A 25364-nucleotide genomic window follows, 5' to 3' on the forward strand; every position below is an offset into this window, starting at 1 on the left:
ACCGGGACCTCTGAATACTGAGCACATGGAGCTGGGCTGGCTCCCTTATATAGAGTCTGGCCCAGCCCACAGACCACACCCAGTCATGCTGCAGGGAAAGCTTCTAGAAGATCCTAGAAAGGGACCACACCCTAACACACTCAGTAAGCCTGCAGCAATACATTGCAAATGAACAGTTATTGCAAAAATCATCAATAGTGTTTTTCAAGGTCAAAGTCTGCAATGCAAAAGGTTAACATACTGCATATAAATACAATTCATGAATTATGCTCTTGCATAAAGGCTGGGTTTTTGCATTTTTGTCGCCTGTAGAGCACGCACTGTCCTGATGTTGACAGTACTCCCCTCTCCCAAACGCGCTCTAGGGCCTGGTTTGCCTGGGTTAAGACGATGAAAACGTCTCACTTGTCGTGGAGCATGAATGTCAGATGCGGAGACCCATGAGTTACTTTCAGGACCGTATCCTTTCCAAGAGATCAGATACCACAGGTTACGACCTCTAGGTTTGGAATGCAACACCTGTTTAACTTCGTATTCCACTTCCCCCTGTATTAGAATTGGAGCTGGTTGTGAGCGTACCTTCTGGACTGCCTTTTTCAGGAGGGAAGTATGGAACACCGGATGAATACGTAGTGACTGGGGTAACTGCAGTTTATAGGTCACTGGATTAATTTTCTGGAGGACAGTGTAAAGACCTATGAATTTGGGATTAAACATGTGCTTTTTTGTGAAGTCAATATCTTGTAGAAAGCCACACTTTATCACCTGGTTGATACTGAGGTCCTTCACAATGTTTCTTGTCATAGTGCTTTTTGTATTTTTGTTTAGCTTTTTCTAGATGCTGTTGAATCAGTTTCTGGGTTTGGTGGAGGTGTTGAATGGTTTCCGACACAGCTGGTGTAAGAGAACTTTCTCGAGGAACCGTGATGAGCAAGGTATCAGGATGATAGCCAAACAAGCCAAAAAAGGGTGTGACACCAATGGAGGTTATGAAACGAGTTATTTTAGGCTAGTTCAGCTAACCAGAGCATTGATGTCCAGGAATGAAGTGCTTTCTCAGGGTAAGCAAGCAGGTATTGCTTCAGTGTCTGATTCAGTCTCTCAGTTTGGCCATCTGTTTGAGGATGATGGCTAGTAGATAGTGTGGATGTAACTTGAAGCATTTTGCAGTACGTTTTCCAGAAGTTGAAGGCAAATTGCGACCATCGATCGGAGAGAATCATTCTCGGCAGCCCGTGATAACGGACCACTCTATTCAGTAGGATGGTTGCCAGTTCACTGGAGGTGGGCAATTTCTTGCAGGCAATGAAATGTCCATATTGCGTGAGACTATCTACTACCACAAGGATTATTTAGTGCTGTTGAACCACTGGTAGTCCTGTAATGAAGTCTAGCGAGATGTGTTCCCAAGGTCGACGTGGAGTTGGGAGTGGATGCAACAAACCTTTCGGTTTTGAATGACTTGTCTTGATGCGGACACAGACTTCACAGTTAGTGACCATTGTTTTGACGTCTTTTGTCAGAGTAGGCCACCAAAAGTAGCGTTGGATTAATTCAAGAGTTTTAGGAGTGCCGGGGTGACCTGCCGTAGGTATAACATGCAGCCAATGAAATGCTAACTTGCGAAGCTTGGTAGTGGGCACGAACAAACGAGCTTGATGGAAAGGTAGTCCTTGCTTAATTGATCTTTTGGGATCTGCTTGCGCCCATGCTTGCCATTTCTCAATGGTGAAGGAACTACGGATGTCTTCAAAGAAGTCTTTGGTCTTTATAGTGCAGAGGACTTTGTCTGGAGCAATGATAGCTCTGGAAGGCTGGATTGTAGGCAACGTGGTAGACTCTTGGTGGGACAAGGCGTCTGCTTTGCGATTGTCTTTACCAGGACAAAAAGTTACCACAAAATCGAACTTGGCAAAAAACAGCATCCAGCGTAATTGCCGAGGAGTCAAAAGTCTAGCTGAACTCATGAACTGGAGATTGCGATGATCAGTATATACTGTGATAGTGTACTTGCCACCCAACAAATGATGTCTCCACTCTTTAAAGGCATCACGGATCACCAGAAGCTCTTTTTCAGCAATGACATAGTTCTGTTCGGCTTCGTTCAGCTTTCGAGACATGTAAGCTACAGGATGAAGTTGGCCAGTGTCTTTACTTCGTTGTGACAAGACTGCACCAATTGCCACATCTGAGGCATCTGCTTCAACTATGAATGGACGATCCACATCAGGGTGAATCAAGACTGGAGCAGTGGAAAAAGCTTCTTTCAAAGTTGAAAAGGCTCGGTCAACTTCTGGAGACCATACACATTTTTCTTTCTTCCTCAATAAATTGGCGCCACTGTTTGAGAAAAATGGTTTATAAATCTGTGATAAAAGTTTGCAAAACCTAGGAAGCACTGTACATCTCAAACAGTCTTTGAAGTGGGCCAATCAGATACAGCTTGTACTTTCTTTTCTGCCATGACCGTACCTTGAGGGGTAAGGATAACCCCTAAAAACTCAACGGTGGTAACATGAAACTCACACTTGGTTAGTTTGCAATATAAGTGATGCTTTCGAAGAGCTGTGAGAATCTTCTTGACATGTTGTACATGTTCGGTTTCATTGTCAGTGTAGATAAAAATATCATCGATATAGACTATTGCAAATATGTTGAGATACTCTCTAAGGACGTCATTCAGGAAAAATTGAAATGCTGCTGGAGCATTGCACACCCCAAAGGGCATGACGGTGTATTCAAAGAGATCATATCTTGTCTTGAACGCAGTTTTCCATTCGTCACCTTCTCTCATTCTGACTAAATGGTAAGCACCTCGTAGATCGAGCTTAGTGTAAATCTTTGCTTTTTTAAACTTGATCCAACAAGACAGGAATCAGAGGCAAGGGGTATTTGTCCTTGACTGTGACCTTGTTTAAACCCCTATAGTCGATACAGATTTGAAGGTCCCCATTTGCCTTAGGGACAAAAAACAAAGGAGAGGCTGCGAGAGACTTGGAAGGGCGAATGAAGCAATTCTCTAAGAATTGATCTAGGTACTTTCGTAAATGTTGATTTTCATGTTCTGACAAGGCATACACACCACAGCTAGGGAGTATCGCACCTGGAGTTAGATCAATTTTGCAGTCATAAGGTCTATGAGGAGGCAAGATTTCTGCTTCTTTTTCATAGAATACATCTTCATAGGATGAATACTACCTGGGCAACTTTACTTCTTTCTCCGCTGCAGTGGCTATGTGAGAGTTGAAATTTTTGGCAACTTGAGATGTCTGGAGACATTTCTTATTACATAGGGCGGAAGAGAACACAACTTTCCGTTCTGCCCAGTTAATCTCAGGATTGTGATGAGTTAACCATGGTAAGCCAAGGATAATTCCATACTGAGGAGCATGGATCACGTCAAAGATGAGCTTCTCTTCATGTTTGGTTCTTTGATTTCCCCCATCACAGATCACCGACAAGGGGACAGTCTGAAGAATTACTGGGCCTCCAGTCAAGAGTTTTCCATCTACTGCTTGTATTATCTCTGGAGTCTTCTTCTTGGTGCATGGGATCCCCCATGCGTGAACCAATTGGGCATCAACAAAGTTCCCGGTAGCCCCAGAATCTACAAGGGCCTTCTTGAAATGGTTCTTTTTCTTTAATTGAACTTTTATGCCCATCTTGAGATGTCTAGACTGTGAAGGGTCCACGGTGACACCCAAGAGCAACCCTTCTTTACATCTTGGGTGATTCAGTTTTCTGGCTCGACTTGTACATTGGCTGCAAGTTTCTGGACAGGACCTCGTTTACTCTTTGGTTTGATTGGACAATCTTTGGCGAAATGACCCTTGCGTCCGCAATAAAGACATTGTCCATTCTTTCTACGCAGGTCCTTTTCGTCTTTGGTCAAAGTTCTCCTGATAGTTCCGATTTCCATAGGTTCAGGAGTTCTCTCTCTCTGGGTTCTTGATTCTCTATGATCGTGAACACGCCAGGAATATTTCTCAGTCTTTTTGCGTGTTCCCCTTCGTTCTGCTAGACAATGATCCAGTCTCAAAACAAAGGTTTATTAGATCTCGACAATCTGTAGGCTGCGGGTCTATCTGGGCAAGAATGTCCTTTAACTCGTCCTTGAGTCCTTTGTAGAACAAGGCCACTTGCTTTTCTTCAGGCCAGGATGTCTCGGATACCAGCCGATTAAAATTCGCTAAGTAAGAAACTAGATCTTGCTTACCTTGTCGCAAGTATAGTAGTTCACGATCTGCCGACAATGTCAGTGCTCTTTGATCAAACACTCATTTAAACTCACAAACAAAATTTCTCCAATTGTAAAGCAGGAGACTGTCTTTACGCACAAGAGGGATTGCCCAGGTGGCTGCGTCCCCAGTCAGGTAAGATAACAAGAAGGCCACCCTGGATTTGGAATCAGGGAAAGTGTTTGGTCGGCAGGTAAAATGTAATTCCACTTGAACCAGGAAAGATTGCGCTTTCAGGGGATTGCCTGAAAAACGTTCTGGAGGAGCTAAGGGAATAGCTGAGGGAACGTTGAGGGAAATGTTCATAGGAGGATTACCTCCAGAAGCTTGAGAAGGAGGACCAGGCCAAGACACACCCAAAGGACTTTGTTCCTTCTTTTCTATCCTTTCCTGCAACTGACTCACTCTCTCAGCTAAGCTGGCTGCTATATCCTTTGATGACACTACCTCTGCTTGGAGCTGCGTGATAACCTTGACTAGCTCGTCCAATGTGGCCATGTTGAGAACACACGCAAATCAGGAGGATAATAAATTAGTGGGCTCACTATTCTGTCAGGGAGACCGGATCCTCGGGGCCTGTACACGTTCCCAACATGTCCACCACTAGACAGCTCCAAAACTCTGATAGAAATATCACAGAGCCTGAGAGAGTCCAAGTGGTGGAAAAGGGGATTAGGTAGGGAACAGCTGGGAAGGAGACATGTAGGAAGCAAAAGGTTAAACAACACAATATCAAGATATAATCACAGTGACTTTCACTAGACTATGCTTCTAAGCGTTCTCATACTGTAACCATGGATAACCTAAGAAGTTACTATCACTAGACCTCAAGAACTCTGGGTACCTGGAAAAAATCAAGAATGGTTAATGCAATGTTTCATATGGGCTTTTCATGAAATGTCACATACTGTCTAGGAATACAAGAACCTTCTAGAATAATGTTTCAGAACAAACATTGCATTTTAAACATGAGGACAAAGGCAATCTGAAACATTTCTAGGAAAACAATAGGTTTGTACTAGGAGCTTAATTTGCACAAAGAATGTCACATTTGGTATTTAGCGTCTTCACAGAAAATCCAAAAACCCAGGATAAATGTGTGCACTTCAACAAACACTACACATCAAAGTTTTAATTGCCATGAAATGATCACGCACACTGTTGCCGATCTGAACATCAAGTTTTACATGCTGGAAATGAATCGCGCACACTGTCGAGTCTAACAAGGATATGCAAATGCCACGAAATGATCGCGCACACTGTTGCCGATCTGAACATCAAGTTTTACATGTGGGAAATGAATTGCGCACACTGCCGATTGGAACAAAAATATGCAAATGCCATGAAATGATCACGCAAGCTTTTGCCGATCTGAACACCAAGTTTTACATGCGGGAAATGAATCGGGCACACTGCCCATTCGAACAAGAATATGCAAATGCCATGCAATGATCGCGCAAGATTTTGCCGATCTGAACACCAAGTTTTTACATGTGGGAAATAAATCGCGCACACTGCCGATTGGAACAAGAATATGCAAATGCAATGAAATGATTGCGCAAGCTTTTGCCGATCTGAACACCAAGTTTTACATGCGGGAAATGAATCGCGCACACTGCCGATTCGAACAAGAATAGGAAAATGCCATGAAATGATCGCGCAAGCCTTTGCTGATCTGAACACCAAGTTTTTACATGCGGGAAATGAATCGCTTACACTGCCGATTCGAACAAGAATATGCAAATGTCATGAAATGATTGTGCAAGCTTTTGCTGATCTGAACACCAAGTTTTACATGCGGGAAATGAATCGCGCACACTGCCGATTCGAGCAAGAATATGCGAATGCCATGAAATGATCGCGCAAGCTTTTGCCGATCTGAACATCAAGTTTCACATGCGGGAAATTAATCGCGTACACTGCCGATTTGAACAAGAACATGCAAATGCCATGAAGTGATCGCACAAGCTGCCGCCGATCTGAACATCAAGTTTCACATGAGAGCAATGACTCGCGTACTCTGAAAGTTTCACGAGTAGACCCAAAAGTCAAGAGTTTTGAGAACGGGGTCGGGGGCCCAGCCCGACCTCCGCCTTACCACCCTGCTCAAGGATCACCAATATAAAGCGGGGCAGGCCTGGAACATCAAGGTAGGCCTCCGGAACAGGAGCTCAGGAAGTTGCTGCTGCTCTGCACCTGGACCTCTGAATAGTGAGCTGGTGGAGCTGGGCTGGCTCCCTTATATAGAGTCTGGCCCAGCCCACAAACCACACCCAGTCATGCTGCTGGGAAAGCTTCTAGAAGGTCCTAGAAAGGGGCCACACCCTAACACACTCAGTAAGCCTGCAGCAATACATTGCAAATGAACAGTTATTGCAAACATCATTAATAGTGTTTTTCAAGGTCAAAGTCTGCAATGCAAACGGTTAACATACTGCATATAAATACAATGCATGAATTATGCTCTTGCATAAAGGCTGGGGTTTTGCATTTTTGTCGTCCGTAGAGCGCGCACTGTCCTGATGTTGACACTGTGGTTAAAAGCCCACAGAGAGATTACAACAGGGCAGAGCGCTAGCGTGCTTGACCCTAAAAAGGGCTCTTTCTGGACCAAGAGCTACCTTTCTGCCAAATGTGGTGTATTTCCATCCAATGGTTTTACCGCTATCGCTGTCCAATTTTTCTTATGGGAATTAACATTGGAAATGCTCTAAATTTCACCCCCTCTTTATCTCATCCCCAGCTTCACAGATCACCCGAAACTTTCCAGACAGCAGCTCACGTAACTGTTGAATTTGTTTTGAAATTTTTCATGAAGATTCGTCAAGTAGCAACAAAGATATAGGCAAGCAAAAAAACACTTTTTCTATAGAAACCATATATACATATATAAAATGGTGACCCCCCCCCACCCCAGAGGCGTAGCCAGGGAAACTTATCGGCCCTTGGCTACACTTTGCACCATTTAGTAGCGCCTTGTAGGTAACTTAAATTTGATAGTTAGGGATATAGAAATGTTATTATGTTGCAAGGAGGAGCAGGGAGAACCTACACAGAGTTCTACAAACACCAAAGAAAAGTGAAGGAATACGTGTGATGGCCCACCACACAGAAAATGGTAATTTGCTGCAGAGTTCAATAAGTCAAATTAATGATTGATGAAACCAACTAATGATAAAACTCCTCCTTTCTAACCCATGGCTAAATCTACTTTAGCACCAAAGTGCTTCTATTAGTTACCCAGATGTCCTTTAACTTGAATACCTCTGTTAGATAACTAAGTTGTTTCTGATCAGCTATTGCGCTTTGCAAAGGTTGCAGCCAGTCTTCATAATGGTTACCAACGGGAGATATTGAGACGAGCAGGTGTGTTTACTTTGAAAATAAATGTATCAGTACAGTAGAAATCAGAAACACAATATTGTAGTGGGGTGAGAGGAGAGGTGCAGGATGGCAAATGCACACTATCATCAAAGCAGAAGTAGGGTTTAGCAAACAAAAAATTAACATTGTTAATGTTTATGTTTACGAAGAGCAGAGATATGACTTATGACTTTATCATATAATGGTCGCACACTGTTTTATAGATGTACAATTCATTTTATTTTTTTAATTGTACTACCTGTCAGCACATATAACAAAATGTAAGATTTATATTTACAATGTACCCACAGCTGTTCACATTTTAGTTGGTGTGTACAGAAAAGTTTAAGTAACCAGTGTGCAATGTTCTTTCCAGGGGTAGAATAGTTTGAGAGCAACAGAATCAAAATTCCCATTTAGAGCTTTAATCACTTTAAGAAAACAAACAGTGCATAATCAGAAAAGTTCACTATCCCCAAATATAGCCGAATAACTGTAAAAAATGTTAGATGATATGATTAGCAAATGTTTAGTACTGTACGCTTGAGCTTGAAATTGAAAAAAAGATTAAAATAAAAATACTAAAAGAATGATGAACGTGACTGAGGAGGCATCTCAAACGTGAACTAGAAAGCCAAATAGAAGAGAACTATGTTGGTTGCTTTTCAGCAAAGAAAGCATCCTAGCAATAGTATCAAAAGAGAACATGGAAGCAAGACAGACCAGAGTAGACAAACACAGCCTACCATCTGAAAAAATATTCAGATAATCAAGGAAGGTGGGAGGGATGCACCTTGTTGATTTTAATTAGATCTCAGGTTTTCTTTACACATGAAAGAAAATCCCAATCCATTTTAAGGCAAGGCAAGAAGTTGCACATTATATGCCATTTTAAAGATCTTCCACAATGCCTGAAGCCACATGGTTCACAGGCATTCAATAGGAGGATGCTCAAATAGAGTTGTGGGATCAGTCTGCATACCTGAGAATATCATCAGAGGTCTCAAAAGTCTGGTCTGGAAGAGATACATCTGTTGCCATTAAACAACGCAAGGGGAATCAAACGAAAGGCAGTATCACTAGGTGACTCAACAGCAGGCCATTGTGGCCCTCCAAGAGAATCGAACATCATCCTTGGGAGAGAAATAGACATTTAACATCAATATTGTTTTGACAGACACTCCTGAAGGAGGCAATGCTGAGGAGGGTGGGCAGTTTCAAGGGAAGTTCATTTTGAGAAAGACCTGAAACATTCACAAAGGAGCCTACTCTGTCAACATTTATATGCAATCAACATCCCAGGTAGAGTGGTAGCTGAGAGGGGTCCTTCAAAATTCAATCCCTTTCCTGATATTATCCCAAGGTAAAAGGCATTCGAGTAAGGATGGCATGCAGCTACAACTAAACTGTAAATGTTAATAACTCTGTAAGAAAGACCCTTATGGTACTGGTCCGACAAGACATTTGTGAGGTTGCTTGAACAAGCAGTAACTGGATCCATGCTTCCATTAATCAGCAAACAAACCCAGACAGAATGGTGTAAAGGTGTACTTTCTTAATGGACTCAGCGTTCATTGGCAAACTCTTGAGTGTGTTGCCAAAGGTCTCACCATCATGCATTCCCCCTGAGACTAGCCAAGTGATGAAGATGTTCTCAAGGATACTTTTTTACAATCAGATACATTTGTTATGCATACAAATTTCTATGGATAAATGCATTTGCAGAAAGCATTTTTTTTAAATTTGACTCTGGTAAAATATTTACATTAACTGTTTGTCAAGAACATTTTGTTATTTTCACCTCTGTACTGCAGGCACAACGAGAAATGCTTAGGCCTTAGGACTAGAACTGCCATTCATTATTAAGTGGCTATGGACTGGATTGTGAGACTTTTTTTAAACAAATGTGGATTAACTCACTCTCTTTGTAGTGATGTCTCCCCTTTATGATACGGGATTTGTAAAGAAGGCAATACGGTCTACTGGGGAAATGTTTCTGAATAATACATTCTGTAAATTGATAACGTTCACCTACAGATGCTCTGTAACCCTGATGGAGTACCTTTCCTCTGTGTCTAGAGATGTCCAGTGGACACCTCTTACATTGCCAGGAACCACTGTCATGGTGATTCCTGTCAGTATATCCAAAGTTTGTCAGATGGCTCCGGTAACATGATGGTACCATTCATCAAATGTTTAACCTGTTTTGTTTTCAAAAACAAAATCCCAAAGCAGCACCTTGTTTTTAAAAAAGTAAAATAAACAAATTACCCCCGCACAATCGGAGTTGTCTCCCATTATGTGCAGGTCATTTTGCAGTTTTCACTGCCCCGTGTTACCAGGTTTTATCTGGCAGTGATAGACAGTGAAAACTAGCCATTTGACCACCCTCTCTAAATTGTGTGTGCAGTCAAACCTCTGTCAGCTCTTGCTCCATTGGACTGTCGGAGGCGTATGTCAGTAGCAGAGATGGAGTTGTCTCTGCTGACATACTGAAGTTCCGCCTGACTTTAAATGAGGCAGGCAGAACTTCAGTTTGGCAGAGAGGGTACTCCGTGGCAAATTGAGACAGAGTACCCTCTCTGACAAACTCTTAATCATGGCCCTTGTGTTAGTCAGAGTCGTTGCAAAAGAGGAAGGGTTTAAAATTCCTGGAAATTATGTCAGAGTTGGGTAAGTTCTCATCTCGATGGAAAGTGACATCCAGAATTAAGTTGCTGCTATGGTGAACGACTGTTTTATAATCCGCTCGGTTTTAAATTTGGATGTTTTGAGATGTAAGGAGCATCTGTTTCTGAGACCTGTTTGGCTGCCCAAGGTGATCAGAAGTATGGACTCCTAGGGCATTTGTTCATTTGACGAGCTTTGAAGGATAGAAAAGCTAATTAGGAAGTCATTATGACTTCGAGGGATAGCTTATGAAGCTGTTTGAGGACTGGTAGTTATTTGGTTGGTTTTTGCCAAAGTAAGGTCAGATTTCAAAAAGGTCAAAACCATTTGAGGTAGACAAATGAGCATGTTCAAAGCCCAATGTATGTCCCAAGTGGATGAATCCTAATATGTTAACTGTGTTTAACATGAACGGATTACATTAATATACGCTTTATTTGTGTTATAAATTTTGTTATCCTACTTTATGTATTCTGCTATGTTCTTTGATAGTTAAGATATACAGCTAAGAACAGTAATTGTACAGCGTGTTTGTAGTGTTGACACCTGGAGCAAGTTTAAAGAATTATCTCAATATTAAATTGATGTTGGTTAAAACATGTTTAAGATAGCTTTTGTTTTAAAGATTGTATGCATTAGTATATCTAGAATATGAAGATGAGTGTGCATGATATTCCTGTTTTGCTTCCATTGCAATATTATTTGGGTCCTAGACCTTGCGAAGGCAATTGGTAGGTCCCTGCCATAGAGAGTCCTTTGTAAATATCCTGAAGAAATTGTAACTTTGGGTTCACTGGGAGACCAGCCTGGAATTTCCTTATTATGACAGCACTCTGAACCCAGCTGGGATCTTTATGGCTTGGTCCTTAAAGTTTCAGTGATCAGGGGTCGGTTATAATTCCAGGAGAAACATACAGCCTCATTTCTCAATAATGCATGAATAAACATTTGCATTTGGCTTTATTTAAACCTTGTAAACCAGCGAGAGTGCATTTTGAGATATAAGCCTATATAAATATGTGTGTTTAGACAGAATATCAGAATGAAAAATATTGAGGGATTAAATATTGTGTCAATATACCTTCACAATACCTATATATTGAGGGAACCTAGATGTGGAGTTAAGAATAGTTAATCTATACTTACCTATTTGCACTTATCTTCTGGATATTGTGGTCCTTGATATTTTTGACATGATATTCTGTCCACACAATATTTGTGATTTCAATATTATGTTAGTGATCCATAAATATGCCTATGTATTGCTGGTAACTGCACATTTTTGGATTGTGAACAAACACATTGCCTGTATCAGTGCTGTAAGATCACTTTCATAACAACCCTCACTAGTCAACAAATCTCAGAGTGAGCAATATGCAAAGGTTACTAAGAGCAAGTTTGTAGTTTACCTGAACACCTGACACAAATGGCCCAGCATCAGGGAGTACATGGTATACACAGTATCTCTTAGGATTCCCTTCTAGACTAGACTCAGGTTTCGGCAACTTTGCGGTTTCTTTTCCATTGAAAAATATGCAATGATGAATGGATGAAATTCAGAAAAGGGGAGCGGACTGCGGTTGACCCAGTGGAGACCACTGCGCTGATATTGTTCATTTTCTTCACTTTCCAGACTGAGACGCTTCCACAACTACTCCTGTCCAAGAGATTCCAGCAGCCACCATAATGAGCAGCATCAATGATCTTCCTGAAGATGTCCTGGAAGAGGTGCTGTCCCGTGTTCCTGGAATTGACTTGATCCATTGCTGCAAACTGGTTTGCTGCAATTGGAGGGACATGGTTGACATGCCCACTCTTTGGAAAAGGAAGTGCCAGTTGGAGGGGTTTCTTTCCAATAGGGTCATGCAGCATATTGGTGACTGGAAGAACTTTTACTTCCTCTTCAAGTTGAAGAAAAATTTAATACGGAACCCCTGTGGAGAAGGTTGGTGTTCTTAAGGTGGGCCAGTTCTCTCCAGAGAACGATGGGAAACGTGGGCTTTGTAAAATATCATATATAATCATATTTTAATTGAGTGTTGGTTCCTGGTGAAGTTTTTGCATTTTTGGGTTTCAAGATAATGTCCCCCATTATGACTTTGGCAAAGTCATCCCGCCAGCAGACCACACGGGTGGCCTGAACACCACCAGCCCTCATTTGAGTTCCCCGCTGGGCCGGTGGGCGCTGGCCCAGTGGGGAACAGGCCCTTAAAATTGCAGCCTAATGGAGCCGGCGGCAATGTGGCACCGTAATTCAGGCACTGGAATGCTCAACAGGGCTGTGCATGGGGGCCTCCTGAGACCCCCATTCCGCCAACCTTTACTTGGCAGTGTAAACCACCATGGACAGGCTGGCGGATGGGGACTCGTAATCCCCAGGGCAGCACTGCTTGCAGGGCTGTCCTGGTGGATTACAACCACCGGGACCACCGGGCTGCATGCTAGCAGCAGCATGACGGTGTCTGCAGTTGGACCGTGGCGGCTCTACCATGGTCATAATGTGGCGGTCGGACCGCCATGACCCCGATGGTCCGACCACCACAACGACCCCCAATATATCAGAAAGGGAAACTGTCATCATCTAGACTCTAAACAAGAGAAAGATGAGGGGTTAGTCTATTGTACTGAACTTATTATAGAAAATACTATGGGGGTCATTACAACATTGGCGGTAAAAGCTGCTTACCGCCATGCAGAAGACCGCCAACACACCGCCGCGGCTGCGGAAATCCGCCACAGCTATTATGACCCACAGCATGTATTCTGCCAAAATTCAGACACCCACACAAGTCTGCCACACCAAAGGTCAGTGATAAACTGGCGAAACAAATCCTCCACCGTCACGCCAACAGAAATACGCCCACACTATCACGACACACGAATCCACTTGGCGGTCTTTCAATCGTGGTATTCCATTGGTGGTACACACCGCCACGCTCAAAATACACACACATATACAAAACACAGCCACATTGGACAATTCCAAATACACACACCTGATACACATACACACACTACTCCCACACACCCAATACAATATAAAACACACACCCACATCACCCACAAACCCCTACGACACAAATACCAAAAGAAGGCCAGAGAGAGACACTACAAACTACTACCAAGCATCCACAGGCACACAATACCATCACCCACATAACTTCCACGCACCTCACACAATACACCACTACATATCAGCACACTTATCACCCCACACATCACCCACACCACCCCATGGCACGGCAAAGACACCCCAGGTTCTCGGAGGAGGAGCTCAGGGTCATGGTGGAGGAAATTGTCCGGGTAGAGCCACAGCTATTCGGATCACAGGTGCAGCACACCTCAATAGCTAGGAAGATGGAGCTATGGCGAAGAATAGTGGACAGGGTCAACGCAGTGGGACAGCACCCAAGAACTAGGGATGACATCAGGAAGAGGTGGAACGACCTACGGGGGAAGGTGCGTTCCGTGGTCTCAAGACACCACCTTTCGGTTCAGCGGACAGGCGGGGGACCCCCACCTCCTCCCCCACAACTAACAACATGGGAGGAGCAAGTCTTGGCGATTCTGCATCCTGAGGGCCTCGCAGGAGTAGATGGAGGAATGGACTTTGGTAAGTCAAAACTTTACTATTACATCCCCCACCCTACCTGCATGCCATCACATACCCCCACCCTCACCCTCACCCCCATGACTCCAACTCCTCACAAATGTCCCAATATCACAAACCACCCATCCCAACACCAAGCCCTGCATGCAACAACAAAGCATGGACACCCATCACTAAAGCATTGCCACTGCACATACCCATACACCCCCCTAAACCATCATCACACAAGGTCCCACACAGGAATGCAAGCCCTGGGGTACACGGTCACCCACCCATTGCACACCATGCCACACACAGATGTAATAAACATCCTTTTATACCCCTGCAGGACCCCTACCCAACGTCACCGGACAGGAGGGTCCACACATGTCCACACCTCCAACACAAGAGGCCCACAGTGATGACAGCACCTCTGTCCAACTGGATCTAGATGACCAGCCCGGCCCATCAGGGACCTCTGGACAGTCGGTTCCCCTCACACAGTCACAGGCCACTACAGAGCTTCCTCCTTCTGGAAACACCAGCACAGCACCCACCCAGCGGGCCCATACCTCTGTCCCCAGGACACGTCAAGCAGCAGTGTGTCCACCACTACAGGGAACCCAGGCTAACCCACCACCCCAACAACAACAGGGACCTGGGGGCAGTGGTAGTGGGCACATGGTCCAGGGGACGGAGGCCCAGGAACACAGGGGAACTGGGAGGGCTGCTGTGCGACAGGGGGAGGACAGGCCAAGGGAACCCACTCTCCACGAGGCCCTCTCCTCCATCATGGTAGCCTACCACCACTCCCAGGAGACGATGGCAACGGTACTGGAACAGTATTTGGGCTTCAGGGAGGAACTCAGAACCATCAATTCCACCCTGGGCACCATCGTAGGGGTGCTGAAGGAAGTACTCAACACCAGGAGGGACACTGTGGCACAACAAGGGGCCCCTGACACTAGCATGGACGATGAACTGCCCTCCACCTCCGCCGGTGCTAGTGGACAGGACACCTGCCACAGGACCACCACACCAGCACCCCACCCCCTGCAGAGGGAGAACCACCCCGCAACCGGTCCCTGAGATCCAGGACAAAGACAGAGAACGATGCCAAGACCCCCGCCAAGAAATGAGACCACCCTGAATGTCATCTTTCTGTCCCACTTTGTCACCCTGTCCATCCTCAAACTGCCCCAGCTCCACTTCCTATGCCCATTTGGGCAATGCACCTGTGAGACTAATAGACTGGACTCTGCCATGGACATTCCTCCACCATCACCCCTGACCATTTTACAACACCCTCCAATATTTAGCACTTAAATAAACACCCTTGAAGCACAAAACAATCTGGAGTCAGTCTGTGATTTCGAAATTGTGTATTAGCAATTACAGTGACAAAATGCTCTTTCAATTGTAATGTCAACATACCTATGTCACACAGCTCTAGTCCATGAGGAAACAAAGCAGATGTCACACAGTGTGACCCACATCTGTGAAATCATAAGGGAAAGTGACAACTCAGTGACCATACACTGGGTGAAAACGACAGACAGTAGAGAGGTAGTAGTGTTAAATTACATGTAGTAGGCAGGTGTGTACTCTTACCTGTGTCTCACTGGAAATATTGCAGGATCACTGAGTTCCTGTTGTCCATGTCCTCTTCTTCTGCTTCCTCCTCTTCACTGTCCACAGGCTCCACAGCTGCAACAACACCGCCATCTGGACCATCCTCCTGCAGAAAAGGCACCTGTCGTCGCAAAGCTAAGTTGTGAAGCATACTGCAGGCCACGATGATCTGGCACACCTTCTTTGGTGAGTAGAATAGGGATCCACCTGTCATATGGAGGCACCTGAACCTGGCCTTCAGGAGGCCAAAGGTACGTTCTATAATCCGCCGAGTTCACCCATGGGCCTCATTGTAGCGTTCCTCTGCCCTTGTCCTTGGGATTCCTCACTGGGGTCAGTAGCCATGACAGGTTGGGGTAACCAGAGTCACCTGCAAATGGCGATGGACAACTGTTAGACACACACTAACCTGTAGGGATATCCTCAGACAACCATTCCTACTGTCTTGCTTCCAGGTGCTCACCTAATAGCCACACACGGTGCCTCTGGAGTTGACCCATCACATAAGGGATGCTGCTATTCCGCAGGATGTAGGCGTCATGCACTGAGCCAGGGAATTTGGCATTCACATTGGAGATGTACTGGTCTGCCAAACACACCATCTGCACATTCATCGAATGATAACTCTTCCGGTTTCTGCACACCTGTTCACTCCTGCAGGGGGGGGACCAAAGCCACATGTGTCCCATCAATGGCACCTATGATGTTGGGGATATGTCCCAGGGCATAGAAATCACCTTTCACTGTCGGCAAATCCTCCACCTGATGGAAAACGATGTAGCTCCGCATGTGTTTCAGCAGGGCAGACAACACTCTGGACAACACGTTGGAAAACATAGGCTGGGACATCCCTGATGCTATGGCCACTGTTGTTTGAAATGACCCACTTGCAAGGAAATGGAGTACTGACAGCACCTGCACTTGAGGGGGGATGCCAGTGGGATGGCGGATAGCTGACATCAGGTCTGGCTCCAGCTGGGTACACAGTGCATGGATTGTGGCACGGTCAAGCCTGTAGGTAAAGATCACATGTCTTTCTTCCATTGTCGACAGGTCCACCAGCGGTCTGTACACCGGAGGATGCCGCCATCTCCTCACATTTCCCAGCGGACGGTGCCTATGAAGGACAACAGCGAGCACAGAGTCAACCAACTCAGAGGTACGTACCCACAGCTTGCACAGAACACAAATCCTAATCTGAAAAGTGGCCTGTATGTGTGTTGAGTCTAGGATTAGGTATGTGTGACGCAGTTAAAAATGAAGCCATGTGGGCCCCTGAAATGGCGGCTGCCTGACCTCTAAAGTGGGACAATGGGATGTGAGGTAACTGCGCTGGCGCTGTACACCGTCGCGGTAGGCGGTCGAAGATCGCGGTGCAATGCTGCATTGGTTAACATTGGACCCTATGGGTCCCAGGAGCCAATGACGATGTACGTGACCGCCATTTTCTATCTGTTCAATCACTCAATACCTGATCTTTGACAGGAGAGGACCTACACTGCAAGTGCTGCTGTGACCTCGGTCTGGAAGAGACAATGGCTCGAGTGTCTGGGGAAAGGGCCCCTGCCTTCACATCGGAGGAGTTGGAGAAACGTGTGGATGGGGTCCTCCCCCAGTACACGCTACTCTACTGTCCTCCAGACAAACACGTAAGTACACTGGGAGCATGCTGTATGGGCTATGCCTGTGTGGAGTGGGGTGGAAGAAAGATGGAGGGGGAGATTGAGGCGTACATGAAACGACGATGAATGCATGTGCCACATGGCAAGGGTAGGGATGGGGGCCAATGACTGTGATGGTGCAGTTGGTTATAAAATTTCTCTTCCCCCTGTACAATTCATGTAGGTCAGAGCCCACCAGAAAAAAGATATTTGGCGTGCCATCGCCAAGGACGTCCGGACCCTGGGGGTCTACCACAGACAGAGCACCCACTGCCGTAAAAGGTGGGAGGACATTCGCTGCTGGAGCAAGAAGACGGCGGAGGCTCAGCTGGGGATGACCTCCCAACGGTTGAGGGGTGCCCGTCGCACCATGACCTCCCTGATGTTCAGGATCCTGGCGGTGGCGTACCCGGAGTTGGATGGGCGCTTGAGGGCATCACAGCAGCCACAAGGGGGTGAGTACACTCTCATCCTGCTGATTTTGCACGCAGTGGAGGTGTCTGGGTGGGGGAGGTGGGCTGTGGGTTTCCCTAGGCCAGGGCGAGTTTAGTAGGCAAGGTCACTCCGTAAGGCAGGCCATGTGGCACCCCACCCCACCTCTGTAGAGTGCCAAGTACACCTAGTCATGCCTCTGTGTCATCCATCTGTGCAGATGTCGTCCATAGCCATGTAGGCCATGTCCCGGGGATTGAACAGTGGAGCCCAAGAGCGCGGCGTAGTGCAGGGGGCTTCTGTGTCTGTCGTGTCCGCCAACGGTAGCGGTAATGCATGCACTCAACATGTCTTTCTTCTGTCGTTCCCCCCCCCTTTTTGTGGTCTCCCTGTTCTTGTGTGCATTAGCATCATCAGGCGGAGGAGCAGGGGCACCAGAGCAGAAGGGAACTGCGGTCCACATGGCCCTGGAGGGCGACACTACGGACTCGGAGTTGACCAGTGGGACGGAGGGCGAGGGGAGCTCCATGGCGGGGACAGGAGCTGACACCAGTGACACGGACTCGCCCTTTGATGGGAGCTCCCTTGTGGTGGCTGCAACATCTGTGCCCCCCGCATCTACAGGTACAGCCGCCACCCCCCCTACCAGCACTGCCCTCCCAGCAGCCCCTCAGCCTTTGCCCCATGCCTGCTCACCCAGGAGGGTGGGCATCACCTTCGCCCCAGGCACCTCAGGCCCTGCCCCAGTCACCCCTGCTGCCCTCAGTGAGGAGGCCATTGACCTCCTCAGGTCCCTCACTGTTGGGCAGTCTACCATTTTGAATGCCATCCAGGGTGTAGAAAGGCAGTTGCAACAAACCAATGCATTCCTGGAGGGCATTCATTCTGGTCAGGCGGCCCTTTAGCGAGCTTTTCAGACTCCGGCCTCAGCACTGATGGCAGCCATTGTCCCCATCTCTAGCCTCCCCCATACAACTTCCTCCACCTAGACCCAATCCCCTGTACCCCAGCCTAGCCCAAGCACACCTTCAGACCAGCATGCACACACGTCAACATACAAGGGAAGCTCAGGCAAACATAAGCACCACACATCCCACAGGCACTCACGCAAGCATCACACACATGCAGACACACCAACATCCACTGCCTCCACTGTGTCCCCCTCCTCCTCATCTCCCTCCTCCCTCCCAGTCTCGTCTACACTCACACCTGCATGCACTGCATCTACAGCCACTACTGCCATCACCAGCACACACACCACCACACCCCGCTCACGTGCAGTTACCACCCCCACTCCCATTCACAAGTCCCCTGTGTCCTCTCCCAGTGTGTCTGTGACGCCACCTCCCAAGATACACAAACACAGACACCCACCCACCCAACAGCCATCCATCTCACAACAGCCTCCAGCGCATGCACCTTCACCCAAAGTCACCAAACGAACACCTCCTACAACCACAACCTCTTCCTCCACTCCCAAACCCCCTCCATCTACCTGTCCCAGTGTCTCCAATAAACTTTTCCTGTCCAACCTTAACCTCTTTCCCACACCTCCCCCACCCCGTCCGTCTCCTAGGGCCAGATTCTCCAGGTACCAACCTAGCACCTCAGCCACAACATCTCCGGGACCAGTGGTGCCTGTAGTCACCGGAATCTGGAGTGCACCAGCCACCAGGGCAGCCAGTGTGGCACGGAGCCACAGCACGGACAGTCCCCCACCTGTCAAGCATCAAAAGTTGGCCAGTGCCCGGCGGGAGAGGGGGAAGACTCCAGCCACCAAAGCCGCTCCTAGGGGTCCCGGTGGGAGTGTGGAGTCAGCTGCAACACCTTCCAAGGTGAAGAAGGGCCACAAGAAACCCGGCAAGTCTGGGAAGGGCAGCACAGCGGAGAAGACCGCCCTCATCTCCGCTGCCCAGGAGGCCATCGCCAGCACCTGCCCTGCTGCCCAGGAGGCCACCGCCAGCACCAGCCCTGCTGCCCAAGAGGCCACCACCATCATCCCGCTGCCCAGGAGGTCACCGCCATCATCCCCGCTGCCCAGGAGGCCACCGCCAGCACAAGCCCCGCTGGGCTAAAGAGGACCGCCAGCACAAGTCCCGCTGGGCTAGAGAGGACCGCCAGAGCAAGCCCTGCTGAGCAAGAGAGGACCGCCAACAGCTGAGTCACTACAAAGGAGCCCGCCCCCACAAGCACCGCTGAACAGGGCACCGCTGAACAGGGCACCGCCGCCTCAAGCACCGCTGAACAGGGCACCGCCGCCTCAAGCACCGCTGAACAGGGCACCGCCGCCTCAAGCACAGCTGAAAAGGGCACCGCTGCCACAAGCACCGCTGAACAGGGCACCGCCGCCACAAGCACCGCTTGCCCTTGAGCGCCAAGGGCACTGACGCTACTGAGTCCGTCACGAGCAGTATGAAGCACTCTGGGCACAGAGCCCCCTCCAGAACCAGTGGAGACTGTCATCCACTACCTCTGCCCTTAGCAGGATGAAGCACTCTGGGCACTAGGCCCCCTCCAGAACCAGTGGAGACTGTCATCCACTACCTCTGTCCTTAGCAGGATGAAGCACTCTGGGCACAAAGCCCCCTCCAGAACCAGTGGAGACTGTTATCCACTTGAGAGACTGTGGCTTTGCACTCCCCAGGATGGAACAGTGGGCAACCCACCCACTGGAGAGACTTGAGAGACTGTGGCTTTGCACTCCCAGGATGGAACAGTGGGCATGTGGCCCTCTCGTGGATTTGGCGTAGTGCACTCAACGGGCTGAGGTGCCCCCCCTTTCCCTCCCCCTGAGGTGCCTGTTTTATTGCTCTCTGATGCCCCTGCAGTGTTCTCTCCGTCATGGTTGGGGATCTTGTGTGGGCCTCGCCCATACCGTGTGGGCCCTGTGTTCCACGGACTTCATTGGAGCACTACCTGGACTACTAAGCTTGGTGTATATTTTGTTTATGGTGTATATATATATTTTTGCGTACTTGATTTTAATATATTACAATGGTTACACTCATTTCCTTTTGTCTTTGCATTCTTCCGGGGGGTGTTGGGGGGCGTAACTGTAATGTATCATGCTGTATTGGTGTGTGTGTTGTAGTGGTTGAGGGTGGGGGTGTTGCGTGTGTGTGTCCCTGTTTTTTCCCTCCCCCCTCCCCTGTGTTGTAGGTGCAGTACTCACCGTTGTCTTCGCCACCGGCGTTCATGCTCCTGGTAGAGGAGCAAGAAGATAAGGGCTGGCAGGATCTGCAGCTCTGGTTCCATGGCGTCCGGATTCCTCGTGGGGTGTGTAGAGGTGAGCGTTTTCCCTTCGAAGTCCTGTTTCCGCCATGTTTTTATCTGCGGTGAATCCACCCCAGAAAAGGTGGCGGATTGGTAGGTTGTGATACTGTGGGTGGTACTTTGTCTTCCGCCTGTCTGTTGGCAGTGACCGCCGCGCTGTTTGTTTGTACCGCCGTGGCGGTCGGAGTGTTAAAGTGGCTGTCTTTGTTGGCGGTTTCCGCCACGGTCGTAATTCCATTTTTTTTACCGCCAGCCTGTTGGCGGTCTTACCGCCGCTTTAACATCGTCCGCCAGGGTTGTAATGACCACCTATGTCTTGTGTGGTAGAGTTCCATTGCATATCCAGTGGCCAAGTCAAGTCATACCATGAAGCCAGTTCAATGAACAATTAAATACAAATTAGGAAGCAAGTTGGTCAAAGAACCTAAGCCAAACAAAGGCAATCCAAAAAGGCATATTTTATGACAGTGTTTTCAAATTCTGGAAAGGAAATGAGAAGACGAGTAATACAAGACAAATATTTTGAAAAAGGTACTTTGAAGGCAAAGGAGAAAGAGTGCAAAACAATGATATCCTTGCCTTTGCCCAGTTAAAGTCAGTTTGCCAAGAGCAATATGCACTTTTGGTACCTATGCTATATAGTTCAGTATGTCTAAGGGACCTTTGCTTCCATTTGCACCTCTCATTTGCACCCTGCAGTCCCTCTTGCATCCTGATCACTCTCCCATGGCATTGATATATCCTTTTGCACACTGCGCTCCTCACTTCACAATGACAAGCCATACCATAGCATATTATACCATACCATAATATACTATAAAATGACATACCAGGGCATATCATACTATCCAGTTCAATAAAATGCCACATCATACAATACAGTACTATACAATACAGTGACAGGCTGTGCCATACCATAACATACTATAACATATAATGACAGACCACACTATATTATACCATATCATACAATAACAGACCATACCATACTATTCAAAGGCAGGCCAGGACATATATACCATACAATTACAGGCCATACTATACCATATCCTACCATACGTGTATACAATACAATGATGAGTCATAACATATCATACCAAACTATACAATCACAACCCATACCATACCATAGCATACTGTACTACATGATAACAGGCCATACCCTACCATACAATAACAGGCCATAACCTACCATAACATATATACATCAAAGATATGTCAGCACTTCAAAATAGTTCCTAAACAACAAGTCATCCAGATGAGTTTGGTTGTAGTAGGTTCTGTTTATTTGTAGACATGGACATCAAAGTAGCAAGATGAGTGTTGTTCCACAGTCACAGCCAACACATGTTTCGTCACAACAGGTTATGTTTTCAAGGCTGTAAGATACACAGATATAAGGTTGCCAGACCTAGTATGCAGATGTTGAGGATGATAGCAAAGAGATCTAAAGTGTGGAAATTTATAGTTAGGTATGTGTCCATCCAAATAAGGGGGCAGGTGGTGATGCACCCCTATACCCAAACAAAGGGAGCCAAAAGGTTGTGAAGCATGAAAGACAATAAGTGTGCAAACAAAGAGCAAAAGTTATCTGTGCCCGCTGCATAATAGTGCAATTCGACCCAAACTTAAATGGGCTTGGTCTAACCAAGCCAAAGTTAGTGGAGTTAGTCGACTATATAAGCCCATAGAAGGTGGTGGTGATTCTTGAGGAGGATACAGCGTAGTGTTGCAAGTCAACAAGACAAAAAGTCGAGAAACTGAAATGAAATGCCGTACCTAGTTGGGTAAGCCAAGTATGTAATGTAGAAAACTACACCAGCATGTGTCTGAAACAGAACAAGCACTAATAGTCAGTAATGATAGAACAGGGCAAATATAAGAGGTATGTGTAGTGAACACCAAAACTTCCGGAAACAAACCTCTATATCACAAAGTGTAACAGAAGATGGAAAAGAGATCAGTCACTCATTCATGCATCAAGGTAACTGGTCGTCCCTGAAGCAACAGATCATGGTAAGCCTAGAACCTAGAGGGGAAACAGAAAAATTGAAAAGCCCAGGCATCGATGAAAGTGATGTGCCCAAAGGAGATGCCTCATGTGAAATAACTGAGCACCAACCACAGTATCTGGTAGGTAGGAATGTTCATTCGAGTGAATGCCATTAAACCATGTGAAGCCAAACAGCTCAATATTAACATACCCATGGTGAATGGTGTGTAACCTGACACCAGTAAAAACAGCAAAAAATAGGCAAAACCCCCACGTAGCAAGGGCAGGGATATGAATGGGCATGGGGTCAAAGCAAGTGTGCACCGCTAGCATGTAACCAGGACACGGTTAAGACAACAAACAGTAGGTAAAAACACAGCAAATCAAGGTAGGAATCTGAAATTGTACATAAGAAGAGGTGACAGAATCAGTAGAAACAAGATGAATGTTGCATAATGATTGCGCTCACGTTATGTAGCAAATAGGCATGTCCCTGTATAAAAAGCAAGCAGTAGACATAGTCGGTGAGTGGTCTAATGTGAGGCAAAAAAACAGGGTAACCCGATTTAGCATTCTCTTAAGAGCGACTGGTAGTATTGACCCCAACTATGCGTGCTCCTGTATAAATAGCTAACAGTAAACATAGTCGTGAGTGGTCTAATGTAAGGCAAACAACCATGGTAACACCCGATTTAACGTTCTCTTGGGAACGACTGGTAGTAACTAACCCCAACTAGGCGTGTTACCATATAAAAATAAAACATTAGACAAAGGTCTGATATGAGGCAAGTATTCAAGGTAACACCCGATTTAGTGTTCTCTTAAGAATGACTGGTTGGTAGTCACTGACCCCAACTATGGTTGGAAGTCGTAAGAAAGTGCAGAAACATGACCGCAAAGGAGGGGGGAAAAAGTGTAAACAGAAGGGGGGAAATAGTAAGGATATTAAATAGAAGACTGTTACAAAATTGGATGTCAAAGAAAGTCTGCAATACATCACAAAGTCCACTTACCTATAGTGTCATGAGCAATAGTGTGAAAGTGTTGTCCAAACAGAGCGCTTAAATAGCCCATTGTAATAGAAGAAGGGCACAAAAGTCGTAGGGCACCCAGAGGGATGCTATGACCATCTTAAACGTGGCAGAACAGAGGTGAAGTGCAGCAAAAAAAAGGTGGCAGCTGCATTATATTAGTCTAAACAAGTAGGTAAGAGCCACAGAGTCAACTTATTATTTAATATCCACTGGAAAATGGCATCTAAAAAGTAGGATGGCGCTAAACGGAGCGCTGTAAAGCTCAATGGAGCTAGAAGAGGGAACAAGAGGCTGAAGGAGAGTTAGAGGGAAGTGGCGCCCATCTTTAAATTTACCAATAACAGAAAACCGCAGCAGAGGGGGTGAATGCTGCGTACAGTTGCTAACCCTCTTACTGTGCTCCGAGAGCAGTAACGTAGCACAAACACTGAGATCAATCTTGAGTGGCTAACAAGTAGCTAACAAGCATTCAGTAGTCCGCATGAAAAACCGAAGGTCAGAAGGGTAAGTAAACTAAGCAATAGTACAGATGAGAGGTTAGTGAAGGCCGGAAGAACCGTCTCAGTAGTGGACATGCAGTGAGGTGGGTAGGGACCCAAGAAGGGTGTGAGACTCATATGTAAAATTGTCTACATCCAGGGTACTGATGAATACACCTAATACCAAGTCCTGCGAAGCTGTTCATGGTTCAGCACAGTATAATAAATCATAAAAATTGATGATGAACAAAGTACAACATTCCACTGAATGCTTAACAGTGACAATCACATTGAGATTTTAGCAGGATAAATACATTCAATAAACTATTTGTGTGCAATGTATTCATAGAAACACATGCAATTCTCTGTCCACGTTAGGACACAGGTCAACCGCACGTAGTTTAGGATCCATTTAGCTTCACACTTTCTAAGTTTGGTAACCATGTCACCACCTCTTACATCATTAGTAATGCGTGTAATACCATGAAATCTGATGCCCGTAACCTGTGATCCTGCATGTACAGGGTTATAGTGGGCTGCCAAAGGGTAGTTAGGGTGCTTGTTTCTAATAGCTCTAATGTGTTCCTGGATACGTTCTTTCAGAGGCCGATAGTGCTGCCCACATAAATCAAACCACATTGACAGACAATGCAATACACTGTAAATTTGCTATTACAGTTGATGATATGAAAAGTCCGCCAGCTTATCCATAGCGAATTGTCAAACATTACAGCATGTGTATTTGAAGAAACCACATGGTTTGGTGCGTAACCAGTTCATAGAGGGGTCTTGTTTCTCTGACCCAATGTAACTAGGACAAAGCTTGTTCCTGAGTATGGTTCCATGGCTGTATGTGATCTGGGGTCTACCGTTAACAAATTTATGTAGTGTTTTGTCAAGTAACAATAAATGCCAGTGGCGTTTGAAGATGCGGTGTATTTCAGAGTTCTATGCATTAAACTTGGTGATCATGGTTGTGTGTCTGTCTTTGGACCATTTA

At 46.3% G+C, this 25364-nt stretch overlaps 1 protein-coding gene across 1 annotated transcript in view; it reads left to right on the plus strand.

The window, feature by feature from the left end:
* LOC138301116 (F-box only protein 6-like) overlaps positions 1 to 25364 on the plus strand; it is an 83301-nt gene that overhangs the window by 21350 nt on the left and 36587 nt on the right. The window contains exon 2 of the mRNA XM_069241246.1: positions 11905 to 12216. Within this exon, the coding sequence (XP_069097347.1) occupies positions 11958 to 12216 (259 nt within the window). The 5' untranslated portion in view covers positions 11905 to 11957. The remainder of the gene's footprint in view (positions 1 to 11904; positions 12217 to 25364) is intronic.

The sequence above is a fragment of the Pleurodeles waltl genome, chromosome 6 (genome assembly GCF_031143425.1).
Source record: "Pleurodeles waltl isolate 20211129_DDA chromosome 6, aPleWal1.hap1.20221129, whole genome shotgun sequence".
Classification (NCBI taxonomy): Eukaryota; Metazoa; Chordata; class Amphibia; order Caudata; family Salamandridae; genus Pleurodeles; species Pleurodeles waltl.